This window comes from Clytia hemisphaerica, unplaced genomic scaffold, assembly GCF_902728285.1.
Source record: "Clytia hemisphaerica strain Z4C2 unplaced genomic scaffold, Clytia hemisphaerica genome assembly, whole genome shotgun sequence".
In the NCBI taxonomy this organism is placed as follows: Eukaryota; Metazoa; Cnidaria; class Hydrozoa; order Leptothecata; family Clytiidae; genus Clytia; species Clytia hemisphaerica.
The window spans coordinates 633,459-652,846 of record NW_027103833.1 but is presented as its reverse complement, the minus strand read 5'-3'; the positions used below and the strand labels follow the sequence as shown (position 1 = coordinate 652,846).

General features: G+C 33.2%; 1 protein-coding gene and 1 long non-coding RNA gene across 2 annotated transcripts; both read right to left on the bottom strand.

Moving 5' to 3' along the window:
• Positions 1-7,681: 7,681 nt before the first annotated feature.
• LOC136806885 (calcium-binding and coiled-coil domain-containing protein 2-like) lies at positions 7,682-12,827 on the bottom strand. The gene is made up of 5 exons (XM_067063473.1): positions 12,601-12,827; positions 9,575-10,563; positions 9,317-9,372; positions 8,880-9,087; positions 7,682-8,471 (listed from the first exon to the last, which is right to left on the bottom strand). Exons 1-2 carry the CDS (start codon positions 12,755-12,757, stop codon positions 10,094-10,096), a joined length of 627 nt encoding a protein of 208 aa, XP_066919574.1. The 5' UTR covers positions 12,758-12,827; the 3' UTR covers positions 7,682-8,471; positions 8,880-9,087; positions 9,317-9,372; positions 9,575-10,093.
• Positions 12,828-17,602: 4,775 nt separating this feature from the next.
• On the bottom strand, positions 17,603-18,796 carry LOC136806896 (uncharacterized). Its single transcript, XR_010846623.1, has 3 exons — positions 18,556-18,796; positions 17,948-18,034; positions 17,603-17,636 (listed from the first exon to the last, which is right to left on the bottom strand). It is a non-coding gene; the product is annotated as an uncharacterized lncRNA (long non-coding RNA).
• Between the last annotated feature and the right edge of the window lie 592 nt (positions 18,797-19,388).

The window sequence follows — 19,388 nt, the reverse complement described above, 5'->3', positions numbered from 1 at the left end:
TTATTATATTTTTAGCTTTATATATACCAATAATGTTAATGGTGATAAAAGAGAAGTAAAAAAAGAATTTCCTAAAAATCTTGAATTTTCCGACCCTTAGAGACTAATTTAAACTTTTTGATTTTTCCGACCCTTAGAGAGACTTTGAAAGGTGAAAAAACCGACCCTTACCGTCCGCAGATACCCATCATCCATTTTTGCCTAAGTACCACCCCCCCCATGGGACAAAAGTACGACCAGAAGAAGATACACTCAACCATCAACGCAAGAATTATCGAACACTGCTCACGAATGATTTGAATCGTTTCCATTTTAATGATATTGAACTTTGATGATCGGTTATGAAATTAGGGGTGCATGTCACTAGTCCGACACTTTCTAGTCCGACAGTAAAATAGTCCGAATCTATAAAATAAATTTAAAATTTGGAAGTCTTTTTTTCCGACGTCACTTTTGTCCGAAAACGCAAGATTTTAGAGTGTCGAATGTTGAATAAGGGTTTTTCTCTGAGATAATATTAATAAAAGTTTATTTTGGCGACATTTTGACATAAGTAGAAATAAAGGACCAATCAGGATTGTAAATCACTAAAGAAGGGTCGTAAAAACAGCTAAATCCAATCTCTTGACTCTTGAAAGCCTAATCGTAACAAGCTTTCCAAAATTTAAGAAAAGTCGGGTTTAGGGGCCTAACCTCAAAATCGGAAAAGATGTGTTTCCTCTTCCACGATTCATATTTCGATTTTTGTATGTTTTTTTTTGACTCGTTGTCGGACAAAACTGTTGTCGGAATACTGACACTTTCGTCAAATCCAACGTCGGACATTTTTACTGTCGGACTAGAAAGTGTCGGACTACTGACGACCTCCCGAAATTAGTTGAGCATTACGCTAAAATTCGGGTTTGGATGATTTACTATCTACAGTAATATAGACATTTCAGCAAAATTTAAGCAAGAAACTTTAAGTATTGAAAAGAAATACAACGTTTCTTAATCTTTATGTATCAAGCTCTACTTATGTATTGAGCACTCTTAATTGTGCAGAGAAACACAAGAAGACATTTCAGAATAAATATTTAATATATGATTGTTATAATCTAATCATTTTTGCCATTGAAGGGATCAGTTGTTATCAGTATCAAACTTAAATTCATTATTGTGTACTGTCATGAATTACAAATCTGAATACTTAGCCCGGGCTTTTATTTTTTTTGTTTAGGGGATGGAAAGAATTGCTGCAATTATTAACTGATTCAAAACATAAAAAGCAAATTTTCTCATAGGTTAACCCTCCAATTTCAACTCCATTATTCGGAAATCTCAATAAATTCTCATGAGTATTATTACATTACCGGGTCCTCAACACGTCATTGAGAGAGGAGTGTTTAGTTATTATAGGGCTATGTATTAACCATATATTTTCCAGAACGTATTTGCCACCGAGCGGAGCGCAGCGGAGCGTAGGTGGCGTAATAGACTCGCGATGAGTGAGAAGCCGGTGAAAATCTTTCGCTGTTGTTTTTTTTGTTTTTGTCGTCTTTCAGTTTCCGTATGTTTCACATTCCGTAGTTTATCCGGGTTATACTTTTGGGGCGCAAATTATGGCGTGGCTGCGGGCGTGAAAAGAGTCTAAGCACAAAGTTGTTGAGTAGATTGGATTCTAGCGCTAAAAACTACCCGGATGTACAGAATGTAGATTATGATTTGCAAAATGAGAAACTGAAAGTGAAGTGTTGTGCATATATGGAACAGTTCAAAATTGACAGGAGAAATCATAGAAAAAAGGTTTTGGTTTATCTGTTGATGCCTGACTGGACAGTTTTGTTTTGATATTTACAATTTCTAACTTGTTTGACCTCTTGATTTTGGACCTGACTGTTCAGGCTGAAATTGAGAAAAAAAATTAAAAGACCTCTTGATTTTGGACCTGACTGTTCAGGCTGAGAAATTGAGAAAAAGAATTGAAAGACTTCTTGACTTTGGACCTGACTGTTCAGGCTGAAATTGAGAAAAAGAATTAAAAGACCACAGATATCTGTAAAGCCCGAAGGGCTAGATTTGCGGCTTTTATCAAAAAGTGATGCTCATCTTTGGAAGGATTTCCTACCAGAGTCACGTGACTAAAATATGCAATTTCACCGGTTTGAGAGATGTGAAATAGCGTTTGCCGGCTACGTTTTTTGATCTCGCGCTCCGAAAACAATTAAAATGCTAGATCCTATCCATCGGCACGAAATTCAAAAAGTCTAATTTTTGCTTCACTTTTTTTTGCTGGAGAAAGCTTAAAGTTGCAAATCTAGCCCTTCGGGCTTAGATATCTGTGTAAAAGACCTCTTGATTTTGGACCTGACTGTTCAGGCTGATATTGAGAAAAAGAACCATGAGTATTGTTGAAGAATTTATCGACTTAGAGACTGCTCTTGAAATTTCTCACTTTCAGAATTCATGTAGAAATTCTCGATATTATTCATGTGCTGTAGATTCTTTTCTTGAGATATGTTATCGATTATTTCTTCCCAAAATCCAAGAGAAAGTACCTCAAAGCGATCTTAGTGAATTTTTCAATTTACTTTTAATTAGTGGTTCAACAGAGATTGAAAGTAGCAATTTTGACGTAAAAAGTGATGCAATAAGGTTATTAAATGGAGTACGGGAACCTGTTTGGAGAAAAATAATAAAAAATTGTAGATCTTTTGTGGAAAGAGACTGTACTGCCCAATTTTCTGAAATTTTTTCGAGCAATTTTTTTAGAGTGTTATTGAAAGAGGAGAAACGTTTTTTTGAGACAACCAACACAGCTAAGGCTACCTGCATATGCAGCGTTGAAGTAAAATCTGAGCTTTCTATCATGGTTAATTATATTTCTGACTTATCCTACCCTGAGCTTCTTATAAATGAAAATAACTTGTCAATCTATTTAGAAAAGTCCTTTGATCTTCCCAACGCAGGAACTTGTGATACGTGTGGAGCTAATATTGCAGCAAATACTCAGTCGCTAAATCTTTCACATTATTTATTGATCGAATTTGATGAAACAGTTTTGAATGGATGGATTTTTTTAGAACAATTTACTTTGAAGTTGTCAGCATTAGTCAGAAACACTGGTGCTCATTTTGCATGTGCTTTATTGTCTGAAAATAGATGGATTTATTTTGATGATCTTAAACAAGATAGAATGTTTTATGCAACTTTAAATGAGATGGTTCAAGAACTTTCAGGAGGATGGTTTTTTGGTGTTTATGGAAAGACTTCTGAAATTGATTTTGTTGTTGAGCAATCAAATATTACTGAAAGTCAAACAATTGATCTTACAAAAGCAAAAAATGCAAATGCTGTTAATGAATGTATAAAGAAAGAATATCCATTACGAAAAAGAAAAGCTGTCCATTTTGAAGGTCTTTCTAATAATTCTAAATTATGATCTTTTAAAGAGAAAAGAAAAATATGATCCAAATAAAGCTAAAGAAAAGTATGACCCCATTAAGGCGAAAGAAAAATATGACTCAATTAAGGCAAAAGAGAAATATAATCCGACCAAATCAAAGGAAAATTATGATCCTGTAAAAAGTAAAAAAGAATGGAAGTACCTGGACTTTTGAAAAAGGTAAAGTGCACTGAAGGACACATTGCCTTAGTGAAGAAACTCAAAAAATCATTAACGTGCATCCTGGATATCCGAAATGGTGATTCAAAAGAATCGTTGACTGTTTTTCCTGGTGTTTTAGATAGTTACTTTAACCTGAAAGATATTCAAACAAAATATTCCGAAAACGTTGAGGAATTAGAAGACATGTTGTTGGAACTTGAAAATGTCGACATCGTATATTACAAAGCGAATGAAGTTGTCAAATCCATCAAAGACCACGAAGAAGCTGTTGATCTCGCTTGACTTTGACTTTTCATATGTTACTGAAAACTTGAAAACTCTTTGATATTTTTTTTGTTTTTGCTTTGATGTTATTTTTTTGATATTTATTTCTTCCGTTTTTATTAATTTTTTCTTTTGAACCTTCTTTTTTTAAAGAAAATCCTTTTCCTTTTAACATTTTTTTGGACATTTTCAACCAAATTTCAAACTCTGAAAAGAATTTACAATAATCTGTGTCATTTATGCATCTTTTGTTAGTATAGTATTAATCTTAGGATTTTTTAAGTTTTATTTTCATCCACGCCTCAAAAACATAACAATTGTGCATTTTGTAAAGAAGCTCTAAAATTTTATAAGCTTGCCTCCCTCAATTTTTCCCCCTGTTTCATGTTTGATGTGTGTACCAAATTCCAAAGCTTCTTCACAAAATGCACAATTGATTTTTTAAGAGAGCTCACTAAAAAGTTTTCTCTGAAATTTACCAATTTTTGACCTCTTCCTTCATTTCCGCCTAATTGTACATTCCTCAAACGACATTTATGCCCCTTCCCATTAGAAATGTCCTTTACGATATTAAACAACAATTTTGTGAAAAATGTAAATAGGCATTTATCCTGATTTATCCATAGAATATCGGGGAAATAAAATGGATCAGAGGTGATAATGCAGTATATACCTTTAACATAGTACCTATTTTCTCCACTCTTCATATAGTAATCTCCTTTTTTTTATTGAGACCTTGTTGTACTGTCTTCTCTTAGTTTATTATATGAAACTTGAAAAAAGGTATTTACCCATTACAGTTTTAAATTTATTTGACTCTTTCCAGACCATTTTTCTTTTGTAATTGATCTCGAAGGGTTGGTGTAATTTAAGATGCACGATCTAACGATTTACGATACACGATTCGCGATCCGTGCATAAAATATGTTAATTCATGCGTAATTATGCTAATCATGATAAAATATTTAGGCCATTTACAAACTTTCATTCGCTGAAGCTCAATTATTTTTAAAAACATCATTTATGTAAGATTATACAAATTATATTTAAAAAAGCTTTTAGTGCGTTTTCATAGATTAAAAGAAAGTGAAAGTCACGTGCATTCACCTTCTGTACTCTCTCTCTTTTTCATAATTTGAATCAATCTAGGGGAATTGTTTACCGGAAGAAAATTCCTTTTCGTAATAGAGCACCCGTTTTTTGCTTCGTACATTACGGTCCGCAAAACATATTGTTTTACAATATATTCTTCTATTTGCTTTAAGATAGAAATTCCTATATATTCTACTAGGTCACAGTGTGGATGTAAACCACACTGAAACGACCGCCTTCCGTCACGCAATCGCGCATCACGCTCGCGAAAGAGCGCGCGCACATTATTAACGCTTACATGTCATGTACCAGATAAACATGTCATCTCCAGTACATTTTAGATTATTCATTGAAAACAGATTACAATATAGTCATTTTTCATGTCTCGATTATTCAATTCCGAATATAAGACATTCAGGGAAAAAAAAAGAGAAACACCTGGGTAATCTAGTTAAAAAAACCGAAAGTAAATGGTAGACAAAGTAACGAGCCAAGGCAAAACGAGATTAGCGTACCACTATGAAAGAAACCGCCTCCGGCGGTCGATTAATGATTGTTAAAACTGAGAGCAAAAATATTTCTTGTGCATTGTTTATTACTTTCACTTTCTTTCTATTGTAAGATCATGTAATTTTTTTTCATAACTTTACGGTTGTAATTATTCGTAGTTCCATTGCTCTTACTTATTTCTTTTTGGATAAATTTACTGTGGTAAACAAAAGTGAGAAAAGATTATGCCATTGTTTTAGAATTATGTTATATAATTCAAGTTTTATGATAATTATTAGGAATAATCAGCATATTTCATGCATTGATCGCGCATCGCGAATCGTAAATCGTTAGATCGTGCATCTCAAATTACACCAACCCGATCTCGAATGTAAAAAGAAATAGAATAACATTACACTCTTCAGCACACAATTGTTTATTTTGTTTACATGAACCAGACAATGATACATTTATTAAAATTTTTGAAAACAAAACCTCTATACATATTCAATAAATTTTGATTCCAACTAAATGTGCTTGAAACATTTTCAATATAATCACTTAGTTGTGCTTGTGTTAGAAAAAAAAACGATTTCCGTTGCATTCACTCGCTTACATCGTCATACTAATAATACTACCATTCTTTCAAGGGGTTTTAAAATTGTATAAAGCGGTGGCAGTTAGTGTAAGCTATAGCTAGTGTAATGTATTATTATCGTTTATCATCGAAATAATTTTTTTATTTTGCCCTTGAATATTAAAGATACATCATTACTAACAAAATTGGTTAATATAACAATAATTCATATTTCTTCAGATAAGAATCATGTTAAAAAGAGAGCGATCTACTCAAGCTTCATACAGCAAACCTATAAATAAGATCATTCGTTTGGACAAATCAACCTAATGTGGATCATCCCAAACAAATTTCAGCTACCAAAGACAAAAACAGACCATCGCAGGTTCATATCGTTGGTTGCTTTCTGATGTCATCCAAAGTAATGATCAAGCGATCAAGTGGTCAATAGATAATAATCTAATTCCGAAATTTCGAATGTGCCAATCATGTGGACTGCCAATGCTTTTTACAACCAAGTGTTCTGATGGGATTATTTGGAGGTGTCAGTGAAAAGGACATTCGTTGGAGAAATCAATCAGAGCTGGCTCATGCAATTTAACAATAACAGAAGTACTAGAACTCTCGTATTTATGGTCAACAAGTAAATTATTTGCTCTTCGGTATATTACAGACAATTGGGCTAGTTTGTTATTTCATTGACACATATCAACTTTTGTTGTCAATACCATCAATGTACTTTTACAAACTTTAATTCAATGAGATAAATATTTTTTTGAAAATAATATCAAATCTGTTTTTCATATAGGAGTAACAAAAGGGTCTCTCTCCCAACACAGCTGTTGATTGGGATATGTTGTGCCGCGAAGTTTGCAAACCCTTACCAAAATGCAGCATGCTCGAAGCATGTTTCTTTAATGCTTCAAGCATGCTTTTGCAGTACACTAAAAGCATACTTAGTGCATGATTCAAGCACATTGAAAAGCATGCTTGCAGTTGTGCATTTTTGGAACAATCCAACATGCTTTAAGCATACTTTTAAAACAGAAAGAAATTCTAGAAAAGCATACTTAAAGCATACTTTATCAAAGGGAATTAAAATATTTAAAAGCATACTGGAAGCATTCTGTAAATTACCTCAAAAGCATACTTTAAGCATATTTTTAAATTATTTCAAAACCATGACAAAGTTATATGATAAATATTTCAGGGCCACAAATGTTTCCTGAGTGTCACTTTTTTGATACAGCGAGAGGGATCCTTATATTTGGTCCTTTTCTACCACTTCATGATACTATTTGAAGACAAAGTAACAACAATGTAACCAAGACGATAAGATATTTCTTACTGACAATCCAGTTAGATGCGAGTTTGATATGTGTAGATTCAAAACCAGCCAATTTATCGAAACTTAAACATATATTCTCCAGCTTCGCACATATTTGTTTTATTTATATTTATCTGTAGATGAAAATCATAAAAGATTTAAGATTATCAATATATACACCGAATGCTTAATATCAATCAGTTTGTCATTCTTCTAAATTCTTTTATAATCACTTTTACGTATCTAATATCAGTTTTCATACTAAAATTTTACAGAGGTGTAGGAGATATCAAGGCGACAAAAATTGATCTTTTCATATTCGATTATACGATTATACTTTGCTATTTACTTTAAAATAAAATGTTAAAAATTTAAGGCTCTATTATTTACAGTCTAGTTTTTTCTGTACAGCTCTATACCTTAATGGAACTTTTAAATAATATTAAAAAAAAAATGACAGCTTCAACAATCCAAGAGATTGTTTCAGTAATTTTAGTTCCGTTAAGGTAAAGAATGTTTACTTTGTGTTAAAAATATATATACTATAAGAAAATAAAAGCAAAAGAAAATTAAACTTATAAGAAATAATATAAAGGTCTGGAAAATTACACCTTCACTACCTTAATAAACGGGTGCAAGGTCAGTATAAAGAAAAATATATGGCTAATATCTCAGCAGTAAAATTTAAGACAATAAATACTATAATGAAACTTTCTTTTTCTTTAACCACATCAAGTGTTAGTGATGGAAAGGTGAGTATTAGGAGTTCTTAAAAATCAACGGGATTCTCAGAAATCAAAGTATAATTAGAAAAACAAGGAAAAATGAAAAACATTAAGAGTAGATACAAATGTAACATAAAAAACCACTTTGAAATAAAAACTTGATGAACAATAAAAACTAAATCTAAATGTTGAACAAAATCTTCGGTTGACAAGTTATTTAAATAGTTTAGTGATTATTATTGTCCATTAGGAAATAACATTTCTTTGCAGAGTCACCTTCCTCGTCATTACCTCTTGCTCGTAAAGAAGTAAATTTACTTCTTAGGGCAGCATTTAATGCAGCATCAGAAACTGCATACGAAGTGCCTTTAAATTTTTCACGACAATAATCTGAAATAAATAAAAATATATATTTTTGTGTGGATTAATTTTCACGGTTTTCGCAAATTTTGGTTATTTACACGAAATTTAGTCCGGATGCGAAATTATTTGGAATTTCACAATCGCGAAATCTAGATAACATATTACAATCAAAACATGTTATGAGTTGAACTCTTCATTTCAATTATAAACTCTAGTAACCTCCTAAAAGTAGTTTTTTGAAAGCTTTTGACTTTGTTCGATTAAAAAACACACATCTCTTATTTAGTCGTGAAATTAAATATAAAAGGCCATTTTCGCGAAATTTAATCCACACAAAAATTATAAAGACCCTTGATTTTCTTGTCTCCCAAAAATTTATCCAGTTAAGGTATATAACACAATGATAAAAACTATATGCATAACAATACATCTTACGCAATATGGCTTTTTTTAGGACCGGATCAACTGCCGCCTTGTTTGCCTTTGCTGAACCGTTCACAGTCATGTTAAATTGCTCCTCCTTTTCATAAAAGCAATCTATCAAAAACAGTGCTGATTTAGATGGAGTAGTTTTAGTCATCAGGAGTGAAAAATCGAACTGTGTAAGGTAGACATTTGGACATTCTGGATGAAGTTTTGTCATCTAAAAACAAGCAAAAATCTGGGAATAGATAAAAATGGTCATTATTATTAAAAAAGGGTGCAACACTATTAATAATGAATTGAATAGGCAGGTCTTTGAAAATTACATTAGCTCAAATTTTTTTTTAAATGGCTTTTATATTTTAGTATGGCATTTTTTATGTAATCATAACCATTAAAGGCAAAAGCAGTCAATTTTCTTCAATTAATAAAGCTTCCAAGAGACTCACCATGTACTTTTCTGCAACTTTAGGTGCCAACTTGCCTGATTTTGGAGCGCTATCATCTGAGGAAAAAAGTTCGCCAAATTAATGTTAATTTTCCAATTTTTCCCAACCCCAGAGACATAATTGACCCTGTTTATTAATCTTAAAATATATTTTCAGCTCGCTATAAATAGCCTGTTAGCATAGTTATGTTGGCATTTCTAGAAGTTCAACCAACTTTAAAAAATTCTGTGAAAATTAAATAAAGATGAATGCACTTACCCACATAACAGCCGCGGTCAATTATATTTTGTAACCTATTGTTTTCGGATTCCAGTGACTGAACTCTGTTGGTTTGGTCATTAATAATCTTTATCTTTTCGGTACATCCACTACACACTTTATTCACAGCATAGCGGTAAGGTTTTGGTTTAGTAGCACTTAGTGGCTTTCTGGGACTCTTTGGAACCAATTTTGGCGAGGGACGCGATCTTGCGGCTTTTGATTGGTTTCTTACCGGCGTTCTTGGTGATCTGAGTGATGTTTCAGCATTAGGAAAATGGGATCTTGGGGCCTTTCCTCATTTGCTAGGATGTTTCTTTTTTCTGACCGGTGATTCAAAAGCATCAACATGATCATTGACTGTAGGGGAGTTGCGACATATCTCCCGGACATCAGCAATAAATGAGTCTTGTCCAGATTCCGAGTCGCTGAATTCATGATCATTTTGTTCAATGGTGGATTTGAAAGGTGACAATTCTGTTTCAAAATCTATAGATTTGTCACTCTGATTAAACTGTTCTAAAAAACATTTTCTTTGTTTTTCATCACTTCTTCTTCCTCGCGTTTCTTCTCTTCTCTTTCATGCTTTTCTCTTTCCTTCTCCGCCTTTTCTTTTTCCTTCTCCACCTTTGCTTTTTCCTTCTCCACCTTTGCTTTTTCCTTCTCCACCTTTGCTTTTTCTCTTTCGACCTTTGCCTTTTCTTTCTCCATCTTCGCTTTTCCTTTATCGGTCTTCGCTTTTTCTTTTTCCAAATTGTTCTCATCTGTACACAACTTTTCATTCTCCTCTGTTATGTTCCTTGCTCCCTGCTCATGATCCTTATGTTTAGGCTTTTTAGCACTACTTGTCATTGCCAGGTCTATATCTTCGAAATCTTTAAAATCTTTCTTTTTCCTTTCACGTTTGCCATTGGCGACAGTTGTCGGTGTGGATGAGTGTTGTTGAGGGTACAGTTCATGATACCTCTGTTCTGCTTTGTTTTTAGAGCCTGAATAGATAATGAATATAATTTCTTTGTAGAAGAATATAGCCACATATATCTTGAGATCGGGTAACTTTGCATCTGAGTGCCTGACCTTGGTTGGTCATTAAAATACAAAATTAAATAAAACAATAAACCTTATTTTACTAAATAATGATCAAACATAAATATGTATGACATCAGTTTTATGATTAGGAGATTGTAAATCGTAGGTTTGTTTTGATTTTAGCATTTGAGGGCTGTGCAAGTTTCTCTCCACTGATGCAAGTTGCCTGACATCACGGGATCTCCTAATCATAAAAGTGATTTCATGCATAATTATGTTTATAATAACATTATTAGATTTGAGATTACAGATCCAGCATTGATTGCTATAAAAGTTTTCCTCCACTGATTCATAAGTTACCCGATCTCACGATACCTACTCCCCGAGCAGCATCGTGCTTGTGCAAAAGGATTATGATCAATAACGTAAAGGAATTATTTTGACGAGAACTTTATGGCCAAATCGGCAAGCGAACTCAAAATTCACCAAATTTATTTCCCGTCAAAATTAAAAAAGATCCTTGCTTCGCCAAAATAAATTTCTCGCCAAAACTAAAAATTTTGGTATTTCGTCTAAATTATTTTTTGAGTTCACAAAAAAGCTTCAAATCTTTATAAGGGGACCCGTCCATATTCATTTGACAACGCAAAACGTCAAATTGACGTTATCCTCTGAACCCCCCCACCCTCCACAGATAACGTCAAGCGATGTACTGATGTTTACCAAAGATTGTAGCCATTTTTCATCAAAGTTTTCCCGTTCCGTCGCAAAGTCCGTACTTGGTTGTACCCATGCGTGTATGTGTTCTTTTATTGACCTTTATTTAAAAAGAAATTAAAAGCTCCACTTGGCACTAGGTCCGTGCCGTGTTTTAGGCGTACCACCTTCTTTGCCAACTTGTGCGATGTGGTTCGCTCGATCGCGCAAACAATGAAAATATGATGTAATGATAACAGAGCGCGAACCAATGGGATTATGCGAGCAGCAAATTTTCATGTATTTCATACACAAATATGTTTTGAAAAGCTTATAAAGTATAGTGTGGTTGGTATGGTTACAAGTATCCGCGATTTTCACAAAAAGGTATAACTTTGATTTTTTATAACGTCAAACCTAACTTTTGAAAACCCCCCCACCCCCTAATAACGTCAATTTGACGTTTGCGTTGTCACATGAATATGGACGGCTCCCCTAAGGCGGTCATCGAAAAAATGCTTTGTTCGCGTCGCAACGGGTGTTAAAAATGCATGCAGGCGGACGGGCGGTTAAAAACATTCCCAGTTTTTTTTTAATCACGCCAGTAACTCAGGGGCGGGTGGTAACGCGAGCAAAACTATTTTTCGATGGTCGTCAGAGCAATTGAGAAAAAAGCTATACTTTAAAAGAACAAATTGCTTTTCCCAGATTTTTTTTCCGCATCTCCGCACCGGAAAATCAGCGGAAAATTTGATGCGGGCGGGTGACGCGAAGAGAACAATTTTTCGATGACCGCCTAAGGCAAAATTACACCAGACCCGATCAATCGAACTTGTCAAACCAATCGAACAATCGAACTAATCAAACTTCATCGAACGATTAAAGTTAGATTAAAAAAATTCACTCGGCCGCGCGCAAAATTGCAACAGAGGGGCTACAGACTTTATTCTGGATAGACAAATATCCGGGTACAATAAACGTCAAGCTGTTAAGTCCGGATAACTGTCGAAATGGCAATCACGTGCCAGGACAAAGTTTTTGCAAACGAGGGAAGATATATGAGGATTTAATATCATCGAACTTAAATCAAACTTTTTAATGACCGAACTAATCGAACGGCTATTTGCTTCAAATATTGTGAGTTTAATCGTTCGATGCACGATGGAGTTCGATTAGTTCGATTGGTTCGACAAGTTCGATTGATTTATTGGGTCTGGATTATAGAACATCATCAAATACTGTGAAAATGAGACTAAAAAGACTATAAAGTGAGCAGACAAAAATTAAAGATGTATACTTACCATGGATACTGGAAATTTTGCCAGTCCAACATTCTTGCCCTTGCTTTACATGGACCGTTTCTCCTAGTGCAACGCCGTTTGGTGCAATCACTTTGTTTGCTGACAATACATCGGATGTGTTTTCGTTGACCCAATCAACAATCAGAAAATCTGGCATTATTATTGACAAAATAAAACTCTGACAAAAGGCTTTTGTATAGAGCTTTGTATAAGCAGTCCCAGCTAGCAGTATCCCGCGTGCGATATTGTCCTGTTCATTTTGGAGTTTTGAAATAATGCGATCGATAAAATTACAGACCTTATTTACTATCTGAAAAAGTTATACAAAACTATATAAACCTTAATGATTAAAAGATGAACATAAATTTTAATTAATATCAATTTAATATAAATATCAATTGGAACAAATAGCAAAATTTAAACTAACAAATCTACCATTTCTGAAAAGTAGCAGTCTGTAATTTAGTCATTGTTTGATTCCAGCTTATTTTTGTTCTGCAAAATATCGTTTCTTCGCTTTTCAAAATGGTACCAATGCTACAGAGAAGTGGAAATTCATGGTACGTTTTGTTCTCATTTGCTGGAGATATAATTGTAATTTACTAAAAACAAAATGGAGAAGAACATTTTAGGAACTGAATCAGCAGGTAAAAAATAAGGAAAACGTGGCTACTATAATCAGTACATGCATGGAGGTAAATCAGAGGCGAAGATTCCTAGAACAAGCAAGCAAAGATTGGCAAAGAAAATATTTGAAGTAGATCATCATCATAATCAACATCATATTGAAGAAGAAAATCAAGTAGATGACTATAATCCTATATCTTCAAATCAAGATACAACACAGCAAATAAATTTGATAAAAGGGAATAACCCATCATCCCCTTCGATTAACCCTGAAACCTTTGATCAATATGATGATAATGATATTGGATTGGAATGTGATGTTGTTGATGAACAATGTCAACGAGACAGCAGACTTGGTTTTGATAATGAGGAGGTTATCATTTCACTCTCTGACATAGACGATTTTACAGGTAATCAATGTAACAAACCTCTCTTAAATTTGCCATCAGAGATAAATGAGATCGCCGAGACTGATGATCCTGCATTGCTGAGTGACAATGATGATATTTGTAGTGAAGATGGTGGTGTAAGCGAGAATGAAACTAACCTTGATTCAGACAATGAACAGGACGAAGAAAACTACTACGCTTAACAGTGAGTTTGGGGGTGATCAACCTGTATATGACGGAGCAAGACTTACTGTATCCGTCAGTATAATGCTTATCCTAACCACTGGGCGAAAAGTCAAATTTCCAATACATTTGAAATCCCAAAAAATTCCTAAAAATGTCTGGAAATTCCAGATTTTTGGAACTTTATGAACATATGGAAATATCAAATTTTCCAAAATTGTAAACCTCATTGTGTGACATTTTCTAAATTTCCAAAATTTGAAATATCAAATTTCCTGGTCTTTTTTATCTTTTAAAATTCATCTTTTTGGGGATTTCTTGAGGAATGGAAATATCAAATTTTCCAAAATTGGAAAGCTCATTGTGTGACATTTTCTAAATTTCCAAAATTTAAAATATCAAATTTCCAAAATTTAAAATATCAAATTTCCAAAATTTAAAATATCAAATTTCCTGGTGTTTTTTTAATGTAAAAAGTTCATCTTTCGCTATATTTTTGGATCTTGCAAATATGACATTTAAAATCTTAAAAACTTCTGATAAGATCATTTTCACAATATCGTTAAAATTATGAAAAGGTCATATTTCGAAAGATTGAAACACACAAGAAAGTCACATTTGCGAATTTCCCAAAATTTTAAAGGTCATATTTTGAAGGATTGAAACACAAAAAAGTAACATTCACGAAATTCCCAATATTTTGAAAGAAACGATTTTCCCGATTTCATACGGTCATTTTAAAAGAAATCAAGATCTCAAAAAAAAATTTTCTAGTGGGCACAAGCAGATGAGAACGAACAAAAAGCCTTTTTTTTAAGTCAACTTTCATTTTTCAAACAAGGATAAACATAAACTGTCGATCATAATTAATAAAAATATGTTATCAAAAATAAACTCATAAAGGATGGAAAATTTATTAAAAGCCAACTATTTTTGGGAAACAGTCTCAGAATATGCTTATTCGAAGTTTCAAATCAAGCTCAAGTAAGGCTAGCGATATTTTGTACGAAATCCTGAAAACGATTTTTCAATATACTGTCCTCTATCTAGTGCACATAAATATTTTTGAACAAGAAAACTTCCAAAGTTGTACATAAATAAAAACGAAATAAAGCAAACAAAAGAAATGTAAGTTTCAAAAAATCATGAAGATGGAGGTAATATTATGTTATAATAAAGTTAGCCCCCTGGTTTAGTTAGAAAAAAATCTTACAAATATACAAAAAAATAAGTTTTCGTTTTAAGTTTCTAAAAATATATAACATAAGAATATTAAGAGCCCAAGATGTACAAAATCAAATTCCTGCAAAGATTTGTTCCCTTTAGATATCATTTTATCTTAATGTTCTTGGCGCACAGCCCATTCAGTATCCTTTGGAAGTTCATTAGGTTTACCTCTTCCGCTGATGAGGCCAACTTTACGTTTCACCATCTGTCTCTTTGAATTGGCAGACATGTTATCCCTGGTAAACTCATCCAACCGTTCAAAAATTGTATCACAAGACACAGATCTCCATCTCAAAGGTCGAACGCTGAAAGTGCCATCCGGCTCGTCTTCCTCTGATGACATGAAGTCCATCACCATTACTGTTGTTGCCTTCTTTTTGTGGGAATCTTTAAATGGTCCACGAGCCAAGGCTTCCTTGCGTTTGTTCAACTTCTGAATAAACAAGAAAAATTTGATGGTGATAATTTGCTTGACATTTATCAGATTTCTATTTGTATCCTTGAAATAGAATGCAAAATCAAAAACTACTACTAGCACCAAAATCAGAGATAACAGTATGATTTCATGATTTCATAATGTATTAATAAATCTGTGTATGGTGTTGTTTTGGTAAATACAAACAGGAATTGTGTTTATTAGCTAAAAGTACAATAGTAAATAAGATTTGATACCCCTGGATAACCTTAAAAATGATATTGTTGATATAATTTATTGAGTAGCATGAATCATTGAAACTTACTGAGGTCTTTCTCCCGTTCAATTTTGCTGCATTCCGATTTTCATCGTTTCTCTTGGAAGCGTAGTATTTTACCAAATTGTAGTATGTTGAGATAGCAGCTGATAGAAAAAGAAAAGACAATTCATTGTTACTTAACAAAATAAATCTAATTTCAAAATCACTTCACATCAATGATAGGATCGTTTGATTAGTTGTTTAGTAAAACGATTGTAGATATATAGTAGTGGTTTGAGTTTGTGACACTCTGACTCTCTCGTGGGATACTCTGAAATATATGCTGATGATAGCTTGAAAGCTCGAAAGCTCATAAATTGACTTTTATACAGGTTTTTAACAGTAAACAAAAGTGTATTGATGATCTCCTGTTGTTTTTGTAAACAAAACGATTGTGAAGAAGTTTTCAAATACTTTAATCAGATTAACCTTTGCAAGATGAAATTTTGCAAAAATAGAATGCGGAAGATTGTAATGTAAATCCACCGCAAATTTTTTTAATTGCATTGTCAATTGAGAAGCCAGTCAAAACTCTCCATTTGTGGCAAAATTTAATCTCACAAAATTTAATCTGATTAAAACAAATTCACAATTGGACGTCTTCATTTAAAATAGAAACACTCAATTTCATTCAAGAGACACTCTTTTCTTCTTACAGTTTTACTTTTCAGTTTCATTTAAAGTCTTTGACATTCAAAAAAGTAAATTATTTTCACTTTTTTAAATATGCTTTTGGGACAAAGTCACTTTTGCTTTTTGTTATGATCTATGACCCTTGGAACTCCTCCATAATGAATGTTCAGATTGATTTTTCGCACTGATGCATTTCTAAAAATATCACGCATACTCACCATTAGCTTCATCATCATTCAGTGAAGTATCAAGCCCAACCATATCTGATTTCAGTTCCTTAACTATGTCTTTGTTTGATCCACTAAGTACACTGAAAAAGGCATAGACATAAGAGCAGGTATATATCTTGTATATTTTGAAAAAGGGATAACAAACAATAATACCTTACAAAGGGCTTTGTACTTTAAAGAAAATAAAAATGCGTTTATGATATTATTATAATTTTCTTCTCATAATTTAACAATGGAAAACATCTAATAAATAAAGAAGATTGGCCATCCCTTTTCAAAGTATCAATCATTTTAAAATGTTTCACATACCTTGCATTAAAATCAAATTCTTTTCCTTTCGTCTTCAAAGTGACATAGCAAGATTTCACATTTGCCTGAAAAAGAGTTAGTGTGATATAACTTAGTGCTATACCATCAGGTTGCCTAATCCTGACCCCCCTCTAAAACAAACAATGTACCCAAATTTTGGTTTAATAATCCTTTTTATACGACAGCATGGGGGAAAACATGATCATCTGTCTACCTGTATGACGTGTTTTGACCCTTTTTTGCTAATTCCATAAAATTACCAATATTTCTACTTTGTATCCATTCCTTTGGTTTGTTTATATATTACTTATAATGGATCGGCTCAGATTAGTCTTGTTTATGATTACGTAATCAAGTTTGTGGAGTAAAGACCAACATTTTCTGCACATTTGAGGGGGGTCAGGAACCTTAACAAGAGAAAGTGATCATAGACCAAAAACCAGAATTTGCCTCACATAGTAACCAATATCCAAAATAATATTTACTTACTTTAGTACATTTGCGGACTTCTACTTTTTTTTTCTTCCTCGACTGTTCCATTTCTTTCATTTTTTCCACTAGATCTTCTTTCATATTGGAAAATTTCTCTTCCATCTTTTCATACTTCCGTTCCAAGCTTTCGTACTTCTTTTCCATTGTGTCCATACGCAGGATTAGTTTAAACTGTTTGGTGCTCATCCGGTCTATGTCATAATCATTGAAGCCTGTGAAAACAAAACATAGTCATAGCTCTTACTCGCCTAGCATTTATTTAGATATTTTTTTACGAGGAAGATTTTGTAAAGGGGCAGCATCCAATAATCAGACCCATAAAAAGGCCTAAAATGGCCTGTACTGTAAGACCCAGTAAATTAAATGTACTAGTTTTACCAACAAAACATCAAATTTGTAAAAACACAACGTGAAAAAGAGAAACTTTCACGCCAACGGGGGGCTTATTAGTTCACTTTGTTTACCAAAATACTTAAGTGCAATACACTTTTGAATCCTTAATTCAATGCCTGTTGTTACTCACATGCTATTCCTTGTGATGACCAAGATTGTGTTTCCGTATCCCCTGTGTGTCTAGGTACAATAGGCATTTCAGGAATGATAGGAGGAGCTAAAAATAAGAATTTTTAAAAGTTAAAATATTAAAAAAAGGAATGCACAATAAGTTTTTAAATTTGGGAAAGGAACATTCAAAAATTATGTTTGTAATTATTTTTTTCAATCAATTTTAAGACCCCTACTCCTTTTTTGTTGGTGTTCATTTAAGAGAACCCCTGTCCTTTATAATTCTATGCCAAAAATTCTAGGTACCTCCCTTCCACTCACACTGAATTTTGTTTCTACCTAGTAAAGGAGAAATCAAAAATATGTTCCGTTCGGGTCAGCCGATCGACCAACTTGGCAGACATAGATTCCTAGTCAGACAAGTCGGAATTTTTCATCAAGCGAGCGAATAATTATTAAAAACTATCCTTTGAAACCATTTTCCAAAAAAACTTGACTAAATTTACTACCCTTACCGACCGACTCTATTTTAAGAAGATTTTTGACTCAAGCAGAACATATTTTCGATTGCTGCCAAACTACAGAAACCTTTCTAAAAAACTTTTCAAGTTTAAAAAAATATCTCACATTTGCATTGTTTTGAAGTTGGCGTACTTGCAGGATCTTTGTGTTTTTGCTGCTTCTTGTGCAGTGGGGTGGTGGAACCAGATAATAAGATAGATCGTTTTCTCTTCTTGTTTCTTATCTTGTTTCTTTGCCTTTGTGACATGGATACTCCATCTTCATCGTCGTGGCTGGTTGGATTGACTATATCATTATCATTATCACCAGAAAGTGAATTCTGCACTTGCCCGTTCTCAGAAGATGAATCATCACCAAATAAATCATCAACATCACTAGGCATCATTGTGTCAGTCCTACAAAAACGTAAAATTGAAAGATTTTAAGCACCAGAGCAGTTCAAAAGCATGTCACAATATTGTAATTAAATGTTATATCTCTTCTTAAAAAGGATACCATGATTATAATAATAATCAGGTGGACACTTTACAAAAGGAGAATTTAATGAAACTTATTTAAAAATAAAAAAATTGTTACTTGAAGTAATGTCTTTCCAAATAGAAAATTTCAGGTTATTATAATATTATAGATCTTCACTTTCTACTGCTGCTGCCAAAGGGTCGAAAGTAAAAAGGACTTGAAACATGCAGTTCAAGCATTTTAATATGTTTCATCAGTCACAGGGAGAATGAGACCTAGTGTTTGAGGGGTTTGACTTTTGCCTGAAGGCAGGTTGACATGTTCAGCCTAAACTCATATGTAATAATACCATTTATCATTAAAATCAAAATCAAGTAAATACTCCCCGTTTTTCCAGCAAAACACATTGAATTGATGTAGAGATTGATTCTGAAGTCCTTCAAATTCTTAATGTTGGCATAACAGGAATGGAATCTTCG